This window comes from Nerophis lumbriciformis, linkage group LG28 (genome assembly GCF_033978685.3).
Source record: "Nerophis lumbriciformis linkage group LG28, RoL_Nlum_v2.1, whole genome shotgun sequence".
Taxonomy (NCBI): domain Eukaryota; kingdom Metazoa; phylum Chordata; class Actinopteri; order Syngnathiformes; family Syngnathidae; genus Nerophis; species Nerophis lumbriciformis.
In genome coordinates this window covers 22,292,659-22,314,682 of record NC_084575.2, presented here as the reverse complement: position 1 = coordinate 22,314,682, position 22,024 = coordinate 22,292,659, and the positions used below count along the sequence as shown (strand labels likewise).

The following is a 22,024-nucleotide window of genomic DNA, read 5'->3' as shown; positions in this document are numbered from 1 at the left end:
TTGTTCAAGTCGGGGTCCATGTTAATCAATTCATGATACTTTGTGCTCCACAGGCCCACAACTAGCCCTCAACTTAATAGTTTAGTGCAATTGCAGCCGGGACACCCTGGGCAGTTTTTGTTAAATGATGGGACTGTAGAATCCCACTAAAAATGCCTATAGTGCAGTCAAACTTAACATGTTAATGCATGAATTGATTAACGTGGACCCCGACTTAAAAAAGTTGAAAAACTTATTCGGGTGTTACCATTTAGTGGTCAATTGTACGGAATATGTACTGTACTGTGCAATCTACTAATAAAAGTCTCAATCAATGTCAATATGGTCTGTGATCAGGTCAACGTTGTCAACAAAGGCACCACATATACGTTAAGTAAGGCTTTTGTAACAACTGCGATTAATCTGATTTAAACAAATATTTCACAACACTAAAAAAAACTAAAATGGAAATGCAGACACAAAAATTACAGCACAACACACATTGTGAAACATAAATAGTACTTTCCTGTAAGCAAGCAGAAGTCTCTTTGACCATCACCTGGGTCATTAAACATAGTACAAATAAAAAATATTTAGGTAAAATATTACATTTATGACGACATAAGAGCTACAATAGCTAAGAGTCACTAAAGCTGTTGGTTGAACTCGTCAACAAATTTAGTCACATGGTTATTTAGCATGACCTTGACTATACCTTTGATTTAACAATTTAACAATAAAAGGCCTTTCAGAGTCACTATTAATGGATATATGAACAAAAATACACGTGTCGTTCTTATCTTGTGTTGAATTTCACAAAAAGTTTTATACATTACTATGTAATGTCATCAGTAATTAATTAGGCACATATTTAAAAAAAACCACAGCTTAGCCAGTAGGGCATTTTAAGGAGTTTATTTTCGGGCAAAGCTTTGCGGCCCGTGATGGTTTTTTTTATTGGTCCGCGGGCACATTGTAGAAATAAAATTAAACCCCAAAATTATCTTACATAAATGGGGTAATGAAAAAAGACTGAAATTTTGACACTAATTCCTATAGTAACAAAAAGCGTTATCTTTGAATATATACATGACCTTTTTTTTTTTTAAGCCTTTTTACATGATACAAATATAAATACAAAAATAACAAAGTGGCCCCTTATATTATCTTATAATATAGAGTGGAAACAGTTTGGACAACCCTGATTTACAGTTTTCATAGCAAAAACTGCACTAGTTCCTATACTACAGTCAGGAAAATATATATCATCACTTTAAGTTAGTTATGAATAAAAATATTTACAAATAATTATTCAAATGGAAAAACAGTTTTCATTGAAGTCAAACTGGTAAACACGTTTCTACTTGTTCGACCATATGTATAGCAATAGATACTACTATCTATCCTTGTTACAACGAAGATCAGTCGTCAAGGGATCGTGTTGAATGGTTTGGTGCAGCATCAGTGCCAGTAGACCGGCTCTGTTGGTCATAGCAGTCCTGACATTCCGTTCTTGTTCAAACAGCTCGTCCAACTTGTACCACTACAGGTGCAGAAACGATACAAGTTGTGAATAATACAGCGTGCACCTTAAAACTGTACTTAGTATTTATGTACTCACCACTCGAACTCGCTCCAAATCCACTTCAGCCCTCCTGAGCTTTTCCCAGTTGTAATGTTTGTTGCATTTCCGTTTGGAAACTCTGCAGTATTCTCCTGTCAACTCGAAGACGTTTTTCACCAGGGGACACCCACAGACCTCGTCCACAGAAATCTAGTCGGAAGATGGATGAAATGGGAGGAAAAACCCACAAAACAAAAGTAGGGTTAGGTGCTTTATTGTGGATGACAGAAAAACAGTTGCCCTCACCTTAGGGTCTCTGGAATGTTCTGGACACAAAACTTGAAGCCTCTTGCAGTACGTTTTGCTTTGGGGATTGTACACGTCACAGAAAAGTCTGGTTGCTCTGCGGCGAAAAATACACAAAACAATAAAAAAATTATATCGTGACTAAACTGACAGGAAGTTCTGTGTTTCCCCTACCCTTCGATTCTTGTAGGATACATGGAACCAAAGGAGGTCTGACTCTCGTACTGTGAAGATACAATGATACTTTTTCAACTATTTTAATATGACAATGTTTTCCTTTTATGTCTCAAGTTAAGAAGCAGCCACTACAACATATGAAAATGTCACCTTTGCATAGCATCTCTCCATATGTCTCAGTGCCACTTTTGGATTAACAGGATGGCTGCAGGACACGCAAAAAATTTGCAGGTCTGTGTCTTCACCATCCCCTTCATTGACCTGCAAATAGAAGACAGAAAACAAAGGTTCAAATTTGTGCTGTCAAACAATGTGTTTTTTTTTAAATTATATTAAATCACACTTTTGAACTTTGATTAATCATGATTAATCACAGTAAGTTACTAGCTTGCATAATTTGAATGAACATTTAGCCGCCTTTACAGCAATAGATGATATCTGTCTATTACCTGACCGCTTCTATGTTACAAAATGATTCCCGAGCGTGGCCATCGCTGCTGCTCACTGCTCCCCTCACCTCCCAGGGGATGGAACAAGGGGATGGGTCAAATGCAGAGGGTAATTTCACCACACATAGTGTGTGTGTGTGACTATCAGTGGTACTTTTACTTTAACTACCTCTCTTTGTTTATAATGTATATTTTCTGCTGGATCTACTCTCTATTTTATGCTGCCCTTTTTTTTTGGCTGCAGCTGTTACATATACTGTAATATTGAACATGGTAATTGGGATTTGTTATATATTGTAGATATACCCCTTTTCAAGCCTTGCATAAATGTCCCTGCCAAAATGTTTTTAAAAAAAAAGTGTGTGTTGTACTGTGCAGGTTTGAAATAAATAATTCAATCAATCAATATTATATATAAAAAAAAAAAAAATAGTATATCAGTATATATTATATACTGTATATATAATATGTAAAAATTACATATATGTTGTATTTTATATTGCTACTATGGTACATTTTTAGTCTTCTTTATACCTCCATTATCCGTTCCATCCATACCCTTCCCATCCTTTGTAACTGAGCTACTGTGTGGAACAATTTCCCTTGTGGATCAATAAAGTTTGTCTAAGTCTAAGTCTTTCAGGTGGTGTGGTTAAAATAATGGAGCATGTGCTATCAAAATTAACTGCGTGATTAATCTGCGTTTACACATGATTAGGCGCTACTTTTTCCCCAAGCTTTGAACCATGCGGCTTATACAAAGGTGCGACTAATAAATTGATTTTTCTTCGCCAGCGGCTAAATTATGGAACGGATTAAGCAAAGAAATCAACAATGTACTATAACAATTCACTGTTTACAAATGACAAGGAAGAAGAATCCTGATAACTTGAAGCTTATTAAAAAAGGAGAAAATCTTATTCATCCCATAAAAGATGAATAAAGACATAAATTACTTTTCTGTTTTGTTTTTTCATCAGCCGTTTTACTGCCATGTTACAGGCACCGTTTGTAAACAATTGATGTATGTACATAAACATTCACAAAATGTTTCTATGTGAATATGTCATTTCACAAAGTACTAGTATAAATCTGTGCCTTATCAGAATCAGAATCAGAATCAGAATCAGCTTTATTGTCATTACGCAAGGTAACGAGATTGAGGCCATTCCATACAGTGCGATGTGTGCATGCTAGAAAAACAATGTGCAAATATATAAAAATATAAAAAATGTAGAAGTGCAATGAATATGGTGTGAAATGAATATATACATGAAAAAAACAAAAAAAAAAACAGGGTGGTTGGTGGAATGGGTTATTGCACCGAAGAGAAGGCAGTTATGAGGGACAATGGGGCAGTCCGTTCAGGATGGTTATGGCCCTGGGGAAGAAGCTGTTCTTTAGCCTGTTTGTTTTGGTTTTAATGCACCTGTAGCGCTTCCCAGAGGGCAGCAGGTGGAACAGGTCAGAGCCAGGGTGGGTGCTGTCCTTGATGATGGCACTGGCTCTGTTGAGGCAGCGGGAGGTGTAGATGTCCGTCAGAGAGGGGAGAGGGCGGCCGATGATCTTCTGAGCCGTCTTGACCACTCTTTGCAGCCTCTCCCTGTCTGCTGCAGTGCAGCTGCCGTACCATACCGTAATACAGTAGGTCAGCAGGCTCTCGATGGACGAGCGGTAGAAGGTCAGCAGCAGGTCAGGCTTCAGGTTGTACTTCCCGAGGACTCTAAGGAAGTGTAGCCGCTGCTGAGCCTTCTTGATGATTGATGTGGTGTTGACTGTCCAGGAGAAGTCATTAGAGATGTGGACTCCAAGGTACCTGAAGGTGTGGACCCTCTCTACACGCTCGCCGTTGATGTATAGTCCAGTGCAGCTAATATATGAAATAATTTTGTTTTCTCCTAAAATTTAGTGGGTGCGGCCTGGAAAATACAGTCTGGGTTCACTCTAAACAGCTTTAGTTTAAATAAAAACTTCAGTGTCCCTCACAGGATTACAAACTGTTTATTTCTGTGTGTGTCTGTGTGCCATTTTGAGTTATTGGCCATGACGCATGTGCATGTCATTTTTAGGGAGGCTAAGAGTAAGTAATACAAGTATGTTTAGAAAGAAATACAACTAATTATTCTGTTGCTTCTTTCGGCAGGCTGTCAAAAATAACGGGTTTAATCATCAAAAAAAAAAATCACATTATTTATGGATATACGCAGATTGATCACGCTATTTACTTTGACTCTATCTTAACCGCGGATGATTACCTGAAAGGCGGCGCAGGTTGTTAAGCGGTCGGTGATCAGGTCAATGCATGCGTCAGTGCAAAGATGAGTGAGGAGACTCTGTTGTGCTCGCTGGCATAGTTTACTTCAAAATACACCCTGATGTGACTTCAAATAAAACAGTTAACAAGTTTTGAAAAAATAAATGATGTGCATTCAAGTAAAACATTTGAAAAATGCTCCTGTATGACATTTGGACAGTAAAATTGCCTTTGTGTCCAAATTTCGGGGTATTTTTTAAGTTAATTCAAATAATGCAAGCGAGTAATAACCCATGATTAATAGAGATGTCCGATAATGGCTTTTTTGCCGATATCCGATATTCCGATATTGTTCAACTCTTAATTACCGATTCCGATATCAACCGATACCGATATATACAGTCGTGGAATTAACACATTATTATGCCTACTTTTGTTGTGATGCCCTGCTGGATGCATTAAGCAATGTAACAAGATTTTCCAAAATAAATCAACTCAAGTTATGGAAAAAAATGCCAACATGGCACTGCCATATTTATTATTGAAGTCACAAAGTGCATTATTGTTTTTAACATCCCTCAAAACAGCAGCTTGGAATTTGGGACATGCTCTCCCTGAGAGAGCATGAGGAGGTTGAGGTGGGCGGGGTTGGGGGGGTTTGGGGGATGTATATTGTAGCGTCCCGGAAGAGTTAGTGCTGCAAGGGGTTCTGGGTATTTGTTCTGTTGTGTTTATGTTGTGTTACGGTGCGGATGTTCTCCCGAAATGTGTTTGTCATTCTTGTTTGGTGTGGGTTCACAGTGTGGCGCATATTTGTAACAGTGTTAAAGTTGTTTATACGGCCACCCTTAGTGTGACCTGTATGGCTGTTGACCAAGTATGGATGGCATTCACTTGTGTGTGTGAAAAGCCGTAGATATTATGTGACCGGGCCGGCACGCAAAGGCAGTGCCTTTAAGGTTTATTGGCGCTCTGTACTTCTCACTACGTCATTGTACCACTCCGTACAGCGGCGTTTTAAAAAGTCATACATTTTACTTTTTGAAACCGATACCGATAATTTCCGATATCACATTTTAAAGCATTTATCGGCCGATAATATCGGCAGTCCGATATTATCGGACATCTCTAATGATTAATCATGATTAATCCAAGCTCAAAAGTGTGAGTAATGTAATTTAAAAAATTAATCATTTGACAGCATTTGTTTAAATAATTGCCAAGTTGACAACATTGATGCCTCCTGCTATGTCACATTATTCTCTGGCAGACCAGGTGCATGTATGAGGTGTGTTAAAAAGCAGAGTTACGACGACATCAACTGTACGTGGTTTAAACGACAATATCCACAACACATCTACTAAAGATTCAGTAAAAGACAACATTACCTCCTCATCTTGCTGCACCACTTGCTGCTTGGCCTTGGCGATGATGCCTTCCAGCTCGTGGAAGCGGCGCTCCATTTCGGTGAGGCGCAAGCGTGCGTTCTGCTGCTCCCTGCGAATGCGCTCCAGTTGCTTCTTCCCGTGCTCCTCTGCAATGCAGGGGCTCTGCTGCCATTGCTGGATCCTCTGAGGGAGGATTTCATAAATTCGACTGTAGAGAGAGCCGTACACACACACACACATTAGAGGGTGGCTATTATGCATTGTGTCTATTATTAGTGGATCGCAATGGATAAATGAGTACCGGTAGTTCTGGTTTGTGTATAACCCCACAAGTGGAGATGCACTTTTAAGCTAGCTAGCAAGACAATTCTAGTCGGTCCATAAATTCATCAAAGTAGTTATCAATCACAATTTTTAGATCATTTTCAATTTAATTCGGCAATATTAACCGACTAACCGAGTTTTACTGCGGTTATTGTCATTACCGTTGCATCCTTAATATACAGTACAGGCCAAAAGTTTGGACACACCTTCTCCTCATCCAATGCGTTTTCTTTATTTTCATGACTATTTACATTGTAGATTGTCACTGAAGGCGTCAAAACTATGAATGAACACATGTGGAGTTATGTACTTAACAAAAAAAGGTGACATAACTGAAAACATGTTTTATATTCTAGCTTCTTCAAAATAGCCACCCTTTGCTCTGATCACTGCTTTGCACACTCTTGGCATTCTCTCGATGAGCTTCAAGCACACCTGTGAAGTGAAAACCATTTCAGGTGACTACCCCCTTGAAAACGAGATGCTGCATCTCAAGAGCTTTTCCATAAATAAATTCAAAGATTGTTTTCTTTGTTTAAAAATAGAACAAGCACAGTTTGAAATTGTACAAATCATAATATAGTTTTTTTTGTTTGTTTTTTTACAATTACCTGTTGCGGTTAATAGTATATATACCGTATTTTCCGCACTATAAGGCGCACCTAAAAACCTCCAATTTTCTCAAAAGCTGACAGTGCGCCTTATAATCCGGTGCGCCTTATATAGGGACCAATATTGAGCCACAACAGGTCTCACAACCCCAGCCTCTACTGTAGCGTCTATTCTATGCGTCTTATAATGCGGTGCGCCTTATATATGAACAAAGTTTTAAAATAGGCCATTCATTGAAGGGGCGCCTTAAAATCCGGTGCGCCTTATAGTGCGGAAAATACAGTACCGGTACTTTGAATGTTGTCTGTCTATCTGTGTTTGCCCTGCGATGAGGTGGCGACTTGACAAGGGTGTACCCCACCTTCTGCCCGATTGCAGCTGACATAGGCTCCAGCACCCCCCGCGACCCTGGACGGGACAAGCGGTAGAAAATGGATGGATGGATACCTCTTGAAGCTCATTAAGAGAATGCCAAGAGTGTGCGAAAAAGTAATCAGAGCAAAGGGTGGCTATTTTGAGAGTGCAGAAGATGTCAATGATGATGTGGCATCAATCTCCGAGAATAGTCGAAGACATTCAGGGTGGAATATTCAAAATGGCTCACTGAATTTGTGGCATTTTGTGATGTTTAAACGGTGTTTTCACATACTTTGCGGATTGTAAATACAGTTGGATATGGTCACAATGAAACACAAATAAGCATGTAAAGTCAACGTGTTTTTCCACTTTACTGATACTTAAAGTGAAACGGGTGCTCTATTTAGGTTATGTTTCATTGTAGCACTAGGGCAGGGGTCGGCAACCCGCGGCTCCGGAGCCGCATGCGGCTCTTTGATCACTCTGATGCAGCTCAGCAGCTTACTTGCCGAACCCCCCGATTTTCCCGTGAGACTTCCGGAATTCAGTGACTCTCGCAGAAAACTCCCGGGATTAATATTCACCGATTTTCACCCTTACATCTATAATAAGGGCGTGCCATGATGGTACAACATTTGACGCCCTCTACAATCTGTATTAATAGTGTGCCAGCCCAATCACTTGTTATACAGAATGCATCTTCTGCTTGCACACGTAAGTGACAGCAATGCAAATTTGGTCAACAGCCACACAGGTTACACTGACGGTGACCATATAAAACAACTTTAACACTCTTACTAATATTGCGCCACACTGTGAACCCACACCAAACAAGAATGACAAACACATTTCGGGAGAACATCTGCACCGTAACACAACATAAACACAACAGGACAAATACCCAGAATCCCATGCAGCCCTGACTCTTCCAGGCTACATTATACACCCCTGGTACCACCAAACCCCGCCCCCACCCCAACCCTGCTCCCTCACACATCAACCCCCCCTCTCTGTGCGTCGGTTGAGGTGGGCGGGGTTTGGTAGCGGGGGTGTATAATGTATCCCGGAAGAGTTAGGGCTGCATGGGATTCTGGGTATGTGTTCTGTTGTGTTTATGTTGTGTTATAAATGATAATGATAAATGGGTTGTACTTGTATAGCGCTTTTCTACCTTCAAGGTACTCAAAGCGCTTTGACACTACTTCCACATTTACCCATTCACACACTGATGGAGGGAGCTGCCATGCAAGGCGCTAACCAGCACCCATCAGGAGCAAGGGTGAAGTGTCTTGCTCAGGACACAACGGACATGACGAGGTTGGTACTAGGTGGGGATTGAACCAGGGACCCTTGGGTTGCGCACGGCCACTCTTCCACTGCGCCACGCCGTGTTACGGTGCAGATGTTCTCCCGAAATGTGTTTGTCATTCTTGTTTGGTGTGGGTTCACAGTGTGGCGCATTATTAGTAAGAGTGTTAAAGTTTTTTTTATACCGCCACCGTCAGTGTAACCTGTGTGGTTGTTGACCAAGTATGCGTTGCTGTCACTTACGTGAGCAAGCGGAAGCCCACACAACGTGTGGCTGATCAGGCACGCTGCTGGTAGTGGCTGCTATATGCTGTACCATCTCGGCACGCATGACGCTGACAATCGGCAATCATATAAAACCCGCGTGCCGCACCAGCATTCAAATTCCATATTAAGGTGTGGGCAGTGTGTCTGAGAACCCTGGTTTATACATAGCACAAAGCAAAAAAAAACTTTGTATGCAGTGTTATTTCATTTTAAATTTCAAAATTTTTTTGCGGCTCCCATTGTTTTCTATAATTTGTGAAACTGATCAAAGTGGCTCTTTGACTGGTAAAGGTTGCCGACCCCTGCACTAGGGGGAGCAAAAGTGCTGACTTAAACTACAACAAAATTCAGCAAGAATGCGAAAAATAATAATAAAACAATCCTTTTTTGTGTGTTTTCTCTGTACGCATCTCACACGGCACTAATAGATCTGAAAAAAGAAGTGAAAGGTCTTACTTGGCAGCTAACTTCATGCCACATTCCTCCGAGCAGTATTTGGAGTTGACTTTTGCAGACGTAACGCAGTTTGGCCCAAGACACTGACGTCGCCCTCCGTGATCCCGCACATCGCCCCTCTCACTGTGTCGATTTCGGTCCTTGTGCTTCTGCTTCTGCTTGTGGCGCCGGGACTCTTTCTGAACGACATCATTATTGTCCCGAGTGTTATCTTGTATGTGAGCACAATACATTTTTCCATAAGAAGGTACCGATCTTACTTTCTTGTCGAACTTCTTTTCTCGTCTTTTCACATGTTTCACCTTCACAGCTTTCTTTCGCACGACAGAACTAAAAGGTGGCTCGTCGTCATCGTCGTCAGTCCCCCACGCCTGGTAGGGAGGGGAGTCAAAAAATGGCTCAGCGTGCGGTTGCTAACAAAATGCCTTGAATTGAGTTGGCGTGAGAGTAAAATGTTGTGCTACCATGTTGTTGTTGATCCCCGCTGCTTTGTATTGGCGGTAGAGATCGGCCTCGCTGTCGTAGTCTTCAGAGTAGCGTCTGCGTCTGTGGTGGTAGTTGTCCCTTCTCTCTCGCAAAGACATTTCCTCTTCTTTCACACGTAGCATTTTCTGTATATATCAAGAAGCAACAACAACAATAATTATTATTTTAGAGTTACTGCCAACTTTTAAAAGGTTTTTACTGCACACTTTTACTGAAACAATGTGCCCACTAAAACATTTTGATTAGCAATGTGATGAGGTGGCGGCTTGTCCGGGGTGTACCCCGCCTTCCGCCCGAATGCAGCGGAGATAGGCTCCAGCGACCCCCCCCCGCCACCCCAAAAGGGACAAGCGGTTGAAAATGGATGGATGTTTCCCATTAGGGACTTATGTTGCAGATTCTGAGACCAATCATCCATGAGTGAGATCGGCCTTTACCGATACCAAGCACATATATTACCGTATTTTTCGGACTATAAGTCGCAGTTTTTTTCATAGTTTGGCCGGGCTCCAGTGCGATTTATATATGTTTTTTTCCTTCTTTATTATGCATTTTCGGCAGGTGCGACTTATACTCCGAAAAATACGGTGCCTGTAATTTTTTTTTAAATTATTCACGGTGAGTGCTACTGGCAATTTTAACAATATCAACACAATATTTAAACTAACTCCGTATTCTCTTTTATTACACACACTTGTTTGAGCAAAACATAGTTAATAGTACACATTAACTCCTGTGTGTCAAAATCAAGGTCCGCGGGTATGGCCCCAGGGATGATATTTGATTAGTATTAGAACCGGCCCGCAGGCCACAGCTGCCTGCAGCTGTTTTGCACGCACCAATACTCCATCAGTGTTGGCGCTAGGAATTTTCAAAATGGGGTCCCACAGTAGATAGGTTGATTGGCAACACTAAATTGGCCCTAGTGTGTGAATGTTGTCTGTCTATCTGTGTTGGCCCTGCGATGAGGTGGCGACTTGTCCAGGGTGTACCCTGCCTTCCGCCCGAATGCAGCTGAGATAGGCTCCAGCACCCCCCGCGACTTCAAAAGGAACAAGCGGTAGAAAATGGATGGGGGATGGATGGGTCCCACAGTAAATTTTTGGGGTCCCAGTTTTTTGTACCCGTTTTGAAAACAAATGATAAATGTATGCATTATCCTGTTATATCTCACATTCTATATTGTGTTTTGGAAAAAGGTTGTCATAAACGTTAATTCGTTTAAAAAAATAATACAAAAGAAAATACCTTTTTATGCATATGTAAATGTATTCAGTTATAAACATTTATTCACTTTCTTCTTTCCTTCATGCATCTAAACTTTACCGCTGCCGGTATTTTTTTCTATATTTTTATTGTAATATTTTCAGAATGTGTTTGTTCTAAAAAGTAAGACAAAGAAAACAATCTGAAGTTGTCTTTATTTTTGAGTTTTAATGCCATGATTTTAATAGTCCGGCCCCTAGAGTGCACAGATTTTCCTCCATGCGGCCCCTGAGCTAAAATGAGTTTGACACCCACAAAATCGTAGCTATTCATTTAAATATTTGGGTTTTTGCTCTTGTAGTTCTCCTGTACGCAGGGAATTATCCTCGGAGTTTGCACGCATAAAGAAAAACAACAAAAAAATGATTTTGAGGAATTAAAATATCACTCCAGTATTGCTCGTATACTGATACTACCCTTGATATCGACACCACCAATTTCCGGATCGATCCGCCCTCCTTATAAAAGGGGAACTGCACTTTTTTTGGAATGTTGCCTATCATTTACAATCCTTATGTAAGACAAGAACACATGTTTTTCTTTTTTTTATCCATTCTAAATATTAAATAAATGCAATCTAAGGAGCCTATGGGAGTCGCTCTATTCTCCCTATTAAAACCCTTAAAAAACACCCAAACACCCCCATTAAGGTTTTATATACATGGTGTAAGTATATATGTAATGTAATAACGGACACATTTATAATAACATTTAATATGTACGTATTTTGTTCATTTTAAGTATACGTTGCGCATTAATTTCAAAAACGCATCACGACGTTCGCTTTTTTTTATTTTTTATAAAGATCATTGATTACAGCTGAGATAGGCTCCAGCACCCTCCGCAACCTCGAAAGGGACAAGCAGTAGAAAATGGATGGATGAAAGATTACTACTCACTGCAGACTCATGAAGTCTGCAGTGAGTAGTCTAATAATCATGATAAAACATCACTTACTGTATACAATGTCTGCTGTCACTAGGATGTTCATATAATCTCATTTAGATGAAGAATAACTCATAGTCCTTGTGAAGAAACGGGGGGTGACACCAAGTGTCTTTTCGTGTCGTTTTCGACATTTCCGGGTCTAAATTGGGTGTCAAAGTGTACCAACTTGTCGGATTACGTCTTCATCCTTCTACTATCCAGGTGAGAGGCATGATTTATGATCTACAAAAAACTTTCACGAGCAACGGAAGCATCTTACTGCTCGATGATGTAAACACAGGCGCCACTGTAAATAGTTTGTCTGCTTTAGCGTTTATAATAACAATATCACTAATTGTAGATTCCTAATCAAGCCTTTAGCTTGACGCTCCTCTACTTTCTCCTGCTCCGCTTGCTGCGGCAACAACAAACAAAACTCCAGACAGTCTTCTTTGTTTTGTATAATTTACTCGTCACTTAATTCAAAAACATAAATCAATAACGATGTGTGAACAAATGAATGGCAAAATGAAGCGAGTTTGTTACAGTAAAAAAAGAGTTGGAAAAAGTAAGGGTAAGAAAAAGTAAGAGTGAGGTCAAAAAACTGTGTGGCTGAATTCCCCCGCACCTGACTGCCATTACCCATAATACCCATCCATCCATCCATTTTCTACCGCTTATTCCCTTTGGGGTCGCTGGAGCCTATCTCAGCTACAATCGGGCTACCCCACCCATAATACCTTCTGTCCAAAAACCAACCAACCACACAGATCCTTCTGCCATATATGCAATCAAACTGTTACGTCATCAAATTTAGACAAATGTAATAATTACAAATAAAGTGTACCTTATAATTATTCTAAGCATGCAAATATATACATTTTCGTATTATGCAAATAAAGTAAATAGTCCTATTTTGGCTGAATAAACATAAAGCACCTTCCATAAAAATGTAAATTAACTTAAACAGCATTTAGGCTCCTACACTAATACTTGGTTAATATTCAAATCACGAAATGTAAATGGAGTATTGTTGTCGCTTTTTTTAATTGGGTCTTATAGTCGGAATACAGAACCTCCCATTGGCTCCGCTGTAAGCGGACTTTTATTTATGTTTACATACGAGTTAGAATGCATTAAAAAAAAAAAATACATCCGTCATGTTTTTCATAATGATTGTGAATGATAGGCAAAATAAAAATAAAAACTGCAGTTCCCCTTTAAGTGTAGTGTACTAACTGTGACAATGCTGACACACCAACAGCTGTTCTCTCTCTAGACTCTTATTAATACACTTGTTAATTTACTGTTAATAGCTGCTTACTTTCTGCTGTAACGTGATTCCCTCTACACTTCTTAAACTTTACTAAACACAGCGGCGAGCATAGCTATTAGCATGCCTGCTCCTTGCTTGTTCTGGGTGTGTAACATGTTTAGCCACATCCTCCAGGGATAATGATATCTAAGATATTAAGAAATGTAATTTATTTGACGTAATGGAGGTGATTATTATTAGCTTAGGGGAGGAGCTTCACACTGTATATGGAGACACAGAATTATCTGCTAGCTTGTAAGCCGGTGGACTAAAAATAAATACGGCAATAGCGATCACGTACTTTTTCACTCAAATCTGATCGGTCGGCATATTCCTATAACAAGGCAGAATTGTTTTATATTATTACACTTACCCTTGCTCGGACTTCACATTGCCTAAATCTGCATTTCTGCCTTATTTTATTGGGACCCCCAAACTTCTTCATGTCTTTGCAGAAGTCACACTGGGCACAGTCCTCCGTCCTTCGGCACGGCTCACATTCACCACACATTCGAACAGAACGCTTCACCTGCAACACGTTAAAAGAGTAGCTGTAAGTAACTGGATAAAACACACTTCATAGCTTCAATGTGTATTTTAGGGAAAATATGTGTTTTATTAATATCAGACAATACAACAGTTAAATGATAAATGGGTTGTACTTGTATAGCGCTTTTCTACCTTCAAGGTACTCAAAGCGCTTTGACACTACTTCCACATTTACCCATTTACACACACTGATGGAGGGAGCTGTCATGCAAGGCGCTAACCAGCACCCATCAGGAGCAAGGGTGAAGTGTCTTGCTCAGGACACAACGGACATGACGAGGTTGGTACTAGGTGGGGATTGAACCAGGGACCCTCGGGTTGCTCACGGCCACTCTTCCACTGCGCCACGCCGTCCCGGTTTTCCTGCTTGCCATAACAGTCATTCTTTTTTTCCCCTAATAAATGCACATCATCAACATTGATATTGCATTTTTAACAAGTGTGCATTGATAAATAATAAAAAAACAAACAGATTTAAAAAAAAACAACCTACACACCACCGCTCTCATGTGCGCTCTATTGCAGCGATCACGCGTAAAGTACAGTACAGGCCAAAAGTTTGGACACACCTTTCAGGTGACTACCTCTTGAACTCATCGAGTGAATGCCAAGAGTGTGCAAAACAGTAATCAGAGCAAAGGGTGGCTAATTCGAAGAAACTAAAATATAAAACATGTTTTCCGTTTTTTCACCTTTTTTTGTTAAGTACATATCTCCTCATGTGTTCATTCGTAGTTTTGATGCCTTCAGTGACAATCTACAATGTAAATAGTCATGAAAATGAAGAAAACGCATTGAACAAGAAGGTGTGTCCAAACTTTTGGCCTGTACTGTATTTCTACATATTTAAGGTTCCGGGCACTCTAGCAATCCAGATAATCAATTTTCATTTGTTACTCATTAAATGATTAATCAAAGCAACATAATATAAATTAAAGCTCTGTTCTAATCAAATTATTGACATAATTGATTAATGGTTGCAGCCCGAGTCACTTATATAGAAAAATATTGATGATGACGTTGCTAACATAGACTTAGACAAAATGTACTGATTCCCAAGAGAAATTGTTTGATCACAATAGCTCAGTTACAAGAAGAAAAGATAAACACTAAAAAAGAAGAAACAAAATTTAAGGAATAAACAACACCAACTATACAAAAGCAATAGAATATATTAAGAAAACTATAGAATGGATAGACTATAGAATACAATTAACACAAGAAAAAAGGAATGACTAAGTAAGTAAGTAAATACAATGTAAATTTACACTAAACACAAATAAAAAGACAGCAATGTACGTGGAATGTAACTGAAGAGAACACACCCGTGTATTCCTGGTATTGTTGTCAAATGCATATTTACCGCAGGTCATTCCACTTATAACACAAATTTGTACAAATCTGCACAGAGTATAATCATTTTTCTGATATGCAAAATGTGTTTTATTAAGCATTGCTCTTCGCTTACTCAGTTTTCATTTTCATTAGTACTACTATACATTTTCTACTGCAGTCATGGATTCAATTGATGATGGATTATATGTATGTACTGGGAACCCAACATTTATTCACTCAGCAACAATGGTAAGCTACTTTTTGTAGCCACAGCTGCACTGGGGGTAGACCAGGGGTCAGCAACCCAAAATGTTGAAAGAGCCATATTGGACCAAAAATACAAAAAAAAAAAAAGTGTCTGGAGCCGCAAAAAATTAAAAGCCTACTTTCTATAAGTGATATAATGAAGTCAACACATGATATAAGTGTCTGTATTAGCTATAATAGCCTACTATCAAAATGACTATGTGTCGCAGGCTGACACAAATCTTCTTCGACAGAAATGTTGAAATGTATTATTCATTCTACCCATTTTTACAACATTGGAAAACATTAGTAAAACACAGGCTTCTCAGGGGGTGGGATAACTCTACATTACTGGCTTAGAATGACCAAAGGTATAGATGTGTGTCTCTAAGTTAAAGGAAATGGCGGGCTGTCTTCTTTTAATGGATTTATAACAATCTATGCAAGCTGGGTAACGTTTGCTGTGGTCTATAATGGCACACAAACCACTTTCAGAAGTGCAGGCAATATTACGTACTGATAATATGTCATTTGAAATGCAGATATAAATTAAATACTCAGAGGACATAAGTAAGAGAAATTAAATGAGCTCAAATATACCTACAAGTGAGGCATAATGATGCAATATGTACATACAGCTAGCATAAATAGCATGTTAGCATCGATTAGCTTGCAGTCATGCACTGACTAAATATGCCTGATAAGTACTCCACACAAGTCAATAACATCAACAAAGCTCACCTTTGTGCATTCACACACAGCATGAAAAGATTGGTGGACAAAATGAGACAAAGAATGAGTGGCATAAAATGTGTCCTTTTCTGGCATCTTTGAAGAAAGTTATACATGTAAACCAACTACGGTGAGTTCAAAGACCGCCAAAATCAGTGGGACAAACCGTCGCTCACCAAATACTCTCATCAGAGAATCATGTTTAATATAAACAGTGGGATTTCTAACAATTAGGGAGGTTTGTGACATGTTGTCCTGCTACAGAAACCATATTAAAACTAAATTATTTTATTTTCTTCATCTTTTTCTATTTTCATACATTTTTGAAAAAGCTCCGGGGAGCCACTAGGGCGTCGCTAAAGAGCCTCATGTGGCTCTAGAGCAGCAGGTTGCAGACCCCCGGGGTAGACTGACGAAATGTGCACCTACGGCCCCTCCGACCACCACCAAACATTCATTTACATTCACACACCAGTGTGTGCGGCACTGGGAGCAAGGTGGGTAAAGTGTCTTGCCCAAGGACACAACGGCAGTGACTAGGATGGCAAAAGCTGGATTCGTCCTGCGTTACCGTCTGAGCCACGCCGCCCTGATGTGGGATACATATACAGTACAGGCCAAAAGTTTGGACACACCTTCTCCTCATTCAATGCGTTTTCTTTATTTTCATGACTACTTACATTGTAGATTGTCACTGAAGGCATCAAAACTATGAATGAACACATGTGGAGTTATGTACTTAACAAAAAGGTGAAATAACTGAAAACATGTTTTATAATGTAGTTTCTTCAAAATAGCCACCCTTTGCTCTGATTACTGCTTTGCACACTCTTGGCATTCGCTCGATGACCTTCAAGTGAAAACCATTTCAGGTGACTACCTCTTGAAGTTCATCGAGAGAATGCCAAGAGTGTGCGAAAAAGTAATCGGCGCAAAGGGTGGCTATTTTGAAGAAACTAGAATATAAAACATGTTTTCAGTTATTTCACCTTTTTTTTGTTAAGTACATAACTCCACATGTGTTCATTCATAGTTTTGATGCCTTCAGTGACAATCTACAATGTAAATAGTCATGAAAATAAAGAAAACGCATTGAATGAGAAGGTGTGTCCAAACTTTTGGCCTCTACTGTAGTTCATCTCATCTTTTCTTATCTTATACAGATTTAGATAACTCACTTTTGATCCACGCCGCCTTTCACTCCTGTAGTCTGGAGTGCTCGGGGTGCTGTACTGTCGTTCCGTTCTATCAGAGTCCGGTTCCCTCTCTCGGTTTTTCTTCTCTTTTCTATACTTTATTTCCAGGAATGGGTTTTCATCTGGTGACAGGAGGAAGACATCGATATTTGTCCCAATTTGCCCCGTAATGAATGCTGTAATAATAATAATAATAATAATAATAATAATTAGAGATGTCCGATAATGGCTTTTTTGCCGATATCCGATATTGTCCAACTCTTAATTACCGATTCCGATATCAAACAATACCGATATATACAGTCGTGGAATTAACACATTATTATGCCCAATTTTGTTGTGATGCTCGCTGGATGCATTAAACAATGTAACAAGGTTTTCCAAAATAAATCAACTCAAGTTATGGAAAAAACTGCCAACATGGCACTGCCATATTTATTATTGAAGTCACAAAGTACATTATTTTTTTTTAACATGCCTCAAAACGGCAGCTTGGAATTTGGGACATGCTCTCACTGAGAGAGCATGAGGAGGTTAAGGTGGGGTGGGGGGGGGGGGGGCGGGGAGGGGGTAGCGGGGAGTGTATATTGTAGCGTCCCGGTAGAGTTAGTGCTGCAAGGGGTTCTGGGTATTTGTTCTGTTGTGTTTATGTTGTGTTACGGTGTGGATGTTCTCCCGAAAAGTGTTTGTCATTCTTGTTTGGTGTGGGTTCACAGTGTGGCGCATATTTGTAACAGTGTTAAAGTTGTTTATACGGCCACCCTCAGTGTGACCTGTATGGCTGTTGACCAAGTATGCTTTGCATTCACTTGTGTGTGTGAAAAGCCGAAGATATTTTGTGATTGGGACGGCACGCAAAGGCAGTGCCTTTAAGGTTTATTGGCGCTCTGTACTTCTCCCTACGTCCGTGTACACAGCGGCGTTTTAAAAAGTCATACATTTTACTTTTTGAAACAGATACCGATAATTCTGAAACCGATACCGATAATTTCCAATATTACATTTTAAAGCATTTATCGGCCGATAATATCGGACATCTCTAATTATAATAATAATAATAATAATGTAAGTATAAGTGTTTGTATATAGTATATTATTGGTACAAATGTTTAACCAACACATGTACAGGGATATTTCACATGTCTTTACTGTGTATATATTTGAACAGTGTTTATGTTGTGTAAAGGAAATGTCATATTTCTAGGAAGCTCATCGTGTATTTGACATTGTTTATAGGGTTAGGCGAAATAAGTGCTCAACTTCAGCCTAAACCCTTTCGGTATGTAACATTGTCAATTTATGAATGTACAACTGTTTGTTTATGTAAAACTGTTTGTTTATTTTGTTGACCACTGACCGAAGAAATAATAAACTAACTAACTGTAAGCAGGGCTAAGATGTTTTGATAAATCACCTCTGCAGCTCATGCAGTACCACTCCCGGATCGCCTTGGCCATCTTCTCCGTGATATTGATACAGTTGCCATGGAACCACTCGTTGCAGTTATCACAGCCACTGTGAGGAACAAAAACAATACTTAGTTAATGAGAATGCACGTGCACAGACTGAAATAATTAAACAGGTGTGTGTGTGTGTGTGTGTGTGTGTGTGTGTGTGTGTGTGTGTGCATACATCATGAAACCATTGATGTGCGATTTCCTGCAAATGCAATACAGTGGTGCATTCTCCACATCCATACTGCCGGATTCTGGTCCTGGTACAGGATCAACGTCAGATGCTTCGCTTTCCTAAGAAACACAAACATATTATTGCATTGCATTTAATTATTGTTACCTGTGGTAATGCCACTATGATACAACATTTGTATTATAATCCTTAAAGTAATGGGAATAATCACTGAATGGAGAACTGGGGGTGGGATTAAATAAATTATCTTCTTCCCACTCCCTTTCAGGCAAAACTGGATAATCATGCATTACATACTATACATTAGGGGTGTGGGAAAAATCGATTCGAATTCGAATTGCGATTTTCACGTTGTGCGATTCAGAATCGATTGTCATTTTAAAAAAATCGTTTTTTATTTTTTATTTATTCATTTTTTAATTAATCAATCCAACAAAACAATACACAGCAATACCATAACAATGCAATCCAATTCCAAAACCAAACCCGACCCAGCAACACTCAGAACTGCAATAAACAGAGCAATTGAGAGGAGACTCAAACACGACACAGAACAAACCAAAAGTAGTGAAACAAAAATGAATATTATCAACAACTGTATCCATATTAGTTACAATTTCAACAAAGCAGTGATTAAAAATCCCCCATTGACATTATCATAAGACATTTATAAAAAAAAAAAAAAAAAGCACAATAGTGTCACAGTGGCTTGCACTTGCCTCGCATCTCATAAGCTTGACAACACACTGTGTCCAATATTTTCACAAAGATAAAATAAGTCATATTTTTGGTTCATTTAATAGTTAAACAAATTTACATTATTGCAATCAGTTGATAAAACATTGTCCTTTACAATTATACAACCTTTATACAAAAATCTACTACTCTGCTTGCATGTCAGCAGACTGGGGTAGATCCTGCTGAAATCCTATGTATTGAATGAATAGAGAATCGTTTTGAATCTGGAAAATATCGTTTTTGAATCGAGAATCGCGTTGAATCGAAAAAAATCAATATTTAATCAAATCGTGGGACACCCAAATATTCGCAATTTATATTATTATGTGTTGTCAACTTTGTAATTTTTTTTATGTCATTGCCTGAAATAAATAAATACATGAAAAATGAATGAATGAAAAATTGCACGACACAAAACGTATTTAAACAGAACGACCGGTTTGTTTACATACACTTTCCAGTAGCTATGCTAAATTGCTACACAATTACAACACCTGCGTGCTAACTTAGGGTTAAATACCATTTATGTTGACGTTAATGGTACTTTAATCACAATGTCTGCATAATGCGAGTTACCGTGCTAGGGTGCTACCATGGAAAACACTTAAGATGTGGCGGAAATTAGGCCATATTTAGATGGACTAACCAAAAAGACATAATGTAGTTAGGTCTTTCATTTGGAAAACCTACGCGCATGTAACTACTTACCATTGAATAGGATTTGTGGTGCCTGGAGTCGTAGAAAAAAATCCAATAGTTAATGTCGCGTAATCAGGGAACCTCTTAGCGCGCTAACCAACACTAGCTCTGCGCGTCGCCTACGAAAACTACGTCATCACATTCGGTCAAACTCGTATATGCTCGTAGAAAACACAATTCTCATTGGTCAATGTTCTTCTTCTACGGCTGCAAATAAGTAGCTACAAAACAGCACGCCTCCTTCAGGACATTTACTGCAATGTTTTGAGATATGATAAACTGCAGCCTAATTTTGTCATGTTTAATGGACATGTGCATAACCTTTAAGAGGTGAGTATGGCTTTGATTAGCTAAATAATTTCGAGAAAAAAAGCAACATTGGTTTAGAAAATAAAATAGATTGTTATATTATTGTTATTATAAATGGTGGAAAATAAATGGTAAATTCTGAGGGATTTTACCTGGTTCCTATACTAATGTGTTGAATGGTATCAAGTTAGCATAAATAAAGTATCTGTCGGGGGAAAAATTATAATAAAATAAATAAATAAATAAATAAATAAATAAAATAAAATAAATAAATAAAAAATATATATATATTATTTTATTTTTATTATTATTATCATCATTGTTTTTTTTGTGTGTGGAAAATGCACCTTTACCAGCCATATCATATTTATTAAAGGAATCTGCTCTTAAAATCACACACACACACACACTAACGTGCGCGCACACACACACACACACACACACACACACACACACACACACACACACACACACACACACACACACACACATACACACACACATGCAGTATGAACACTAAAACTGAAGAGGGATTTTACCTGGATCCTACTTATGTGTTGAATGGCATCAAGTTAGCATAAATAATAATTGTTATTTTTATTTAATTTTTTTCCCTTTTAGTCAGTTCGTGTGATTCTCTATCTGCTTGCGGTGAAGAGGAAAGCAGTACATTGCTACCCACTGTGACTGAAATGTAGGACGGGGGGTGGGAGAGGGTGTTATTATTATTTTACTTTTATTATTTTTGTTGTATTTATTTTGTATTTTTTAAATTTTGTATTTTTTGGTATTATATTTTTTTGGGGGGGTGGTGGGGCTGTTTTTTTCAGTACCTGTATTATGATTTCCATATCAAATGAATAAATAAATATTATCAAAAAAAAATAAAAAAAAATAGTGAGCATAAATAAAGTATGCTAAATAAAGTATATATATATATATATATATATATATATATATATATATATATATATATATATATATATATATATATATATATATATATATATCAGCCATATCATATTTATTAAAGGAATTTGCTCCTATTATCACACACACACACACGCACACACACACACACACACACACACACACACACACACACAAACACACACACACACACACGCACGCACATTCA

At 38.7% G+C, this 22,024-nt stretch overlaps 1 protein-coding gene across 2 annotated transcripts; it reads right to left on the bottom strand.

Moving 5' to 3' along the window:
- Positions 1-884: 884 nt before the first annotated feature.
- On the bottom strand, positions 885-20,717 carry cxxc1b (CXXC finger protein 1b). Of its 2 annotated transcripts, XM_061923464.2 has the most exons (14): positions 20,587-20,717; positions 19,126-19,241; positions 18,908-19,008; positions 17,476-17,615; positions 13,809-13,964; positions 9,906-10,052; positions 9,702-9,812; positions 9,442-9,620; positions 6,118-6,325; positions 2,177-2,287; positions 2,024-2,073; positions 1,850-1,946; positions 1,601-1,753; positions 885-1,522 (listed from the first exon to the last, which is right to left on the bottom strand). In XM_061923464.2, the coding sequence occupies exons 1-14, from the start codon at positions 20,587-20,589 to the stop codon at positions 1,376-1,378; spliced, it is 1,719 nt and encodes a 572-aa protein (XP_061779448.1). In that variant the 5' UTR covers positions 20,590-20,717; the 3' UTR covers positions 885-1,375. The 2 variants fall into 2 exon arrangements, with proteins under 2 accessions (XP_061779448.1, XP_061779447.1); XM_061923463.2 differs by having other exon boundaries at positions 9,442-9,812.
- Between the last annotated feature and the right edge of the window lie 1,307 nt (positions 20,718-22,024).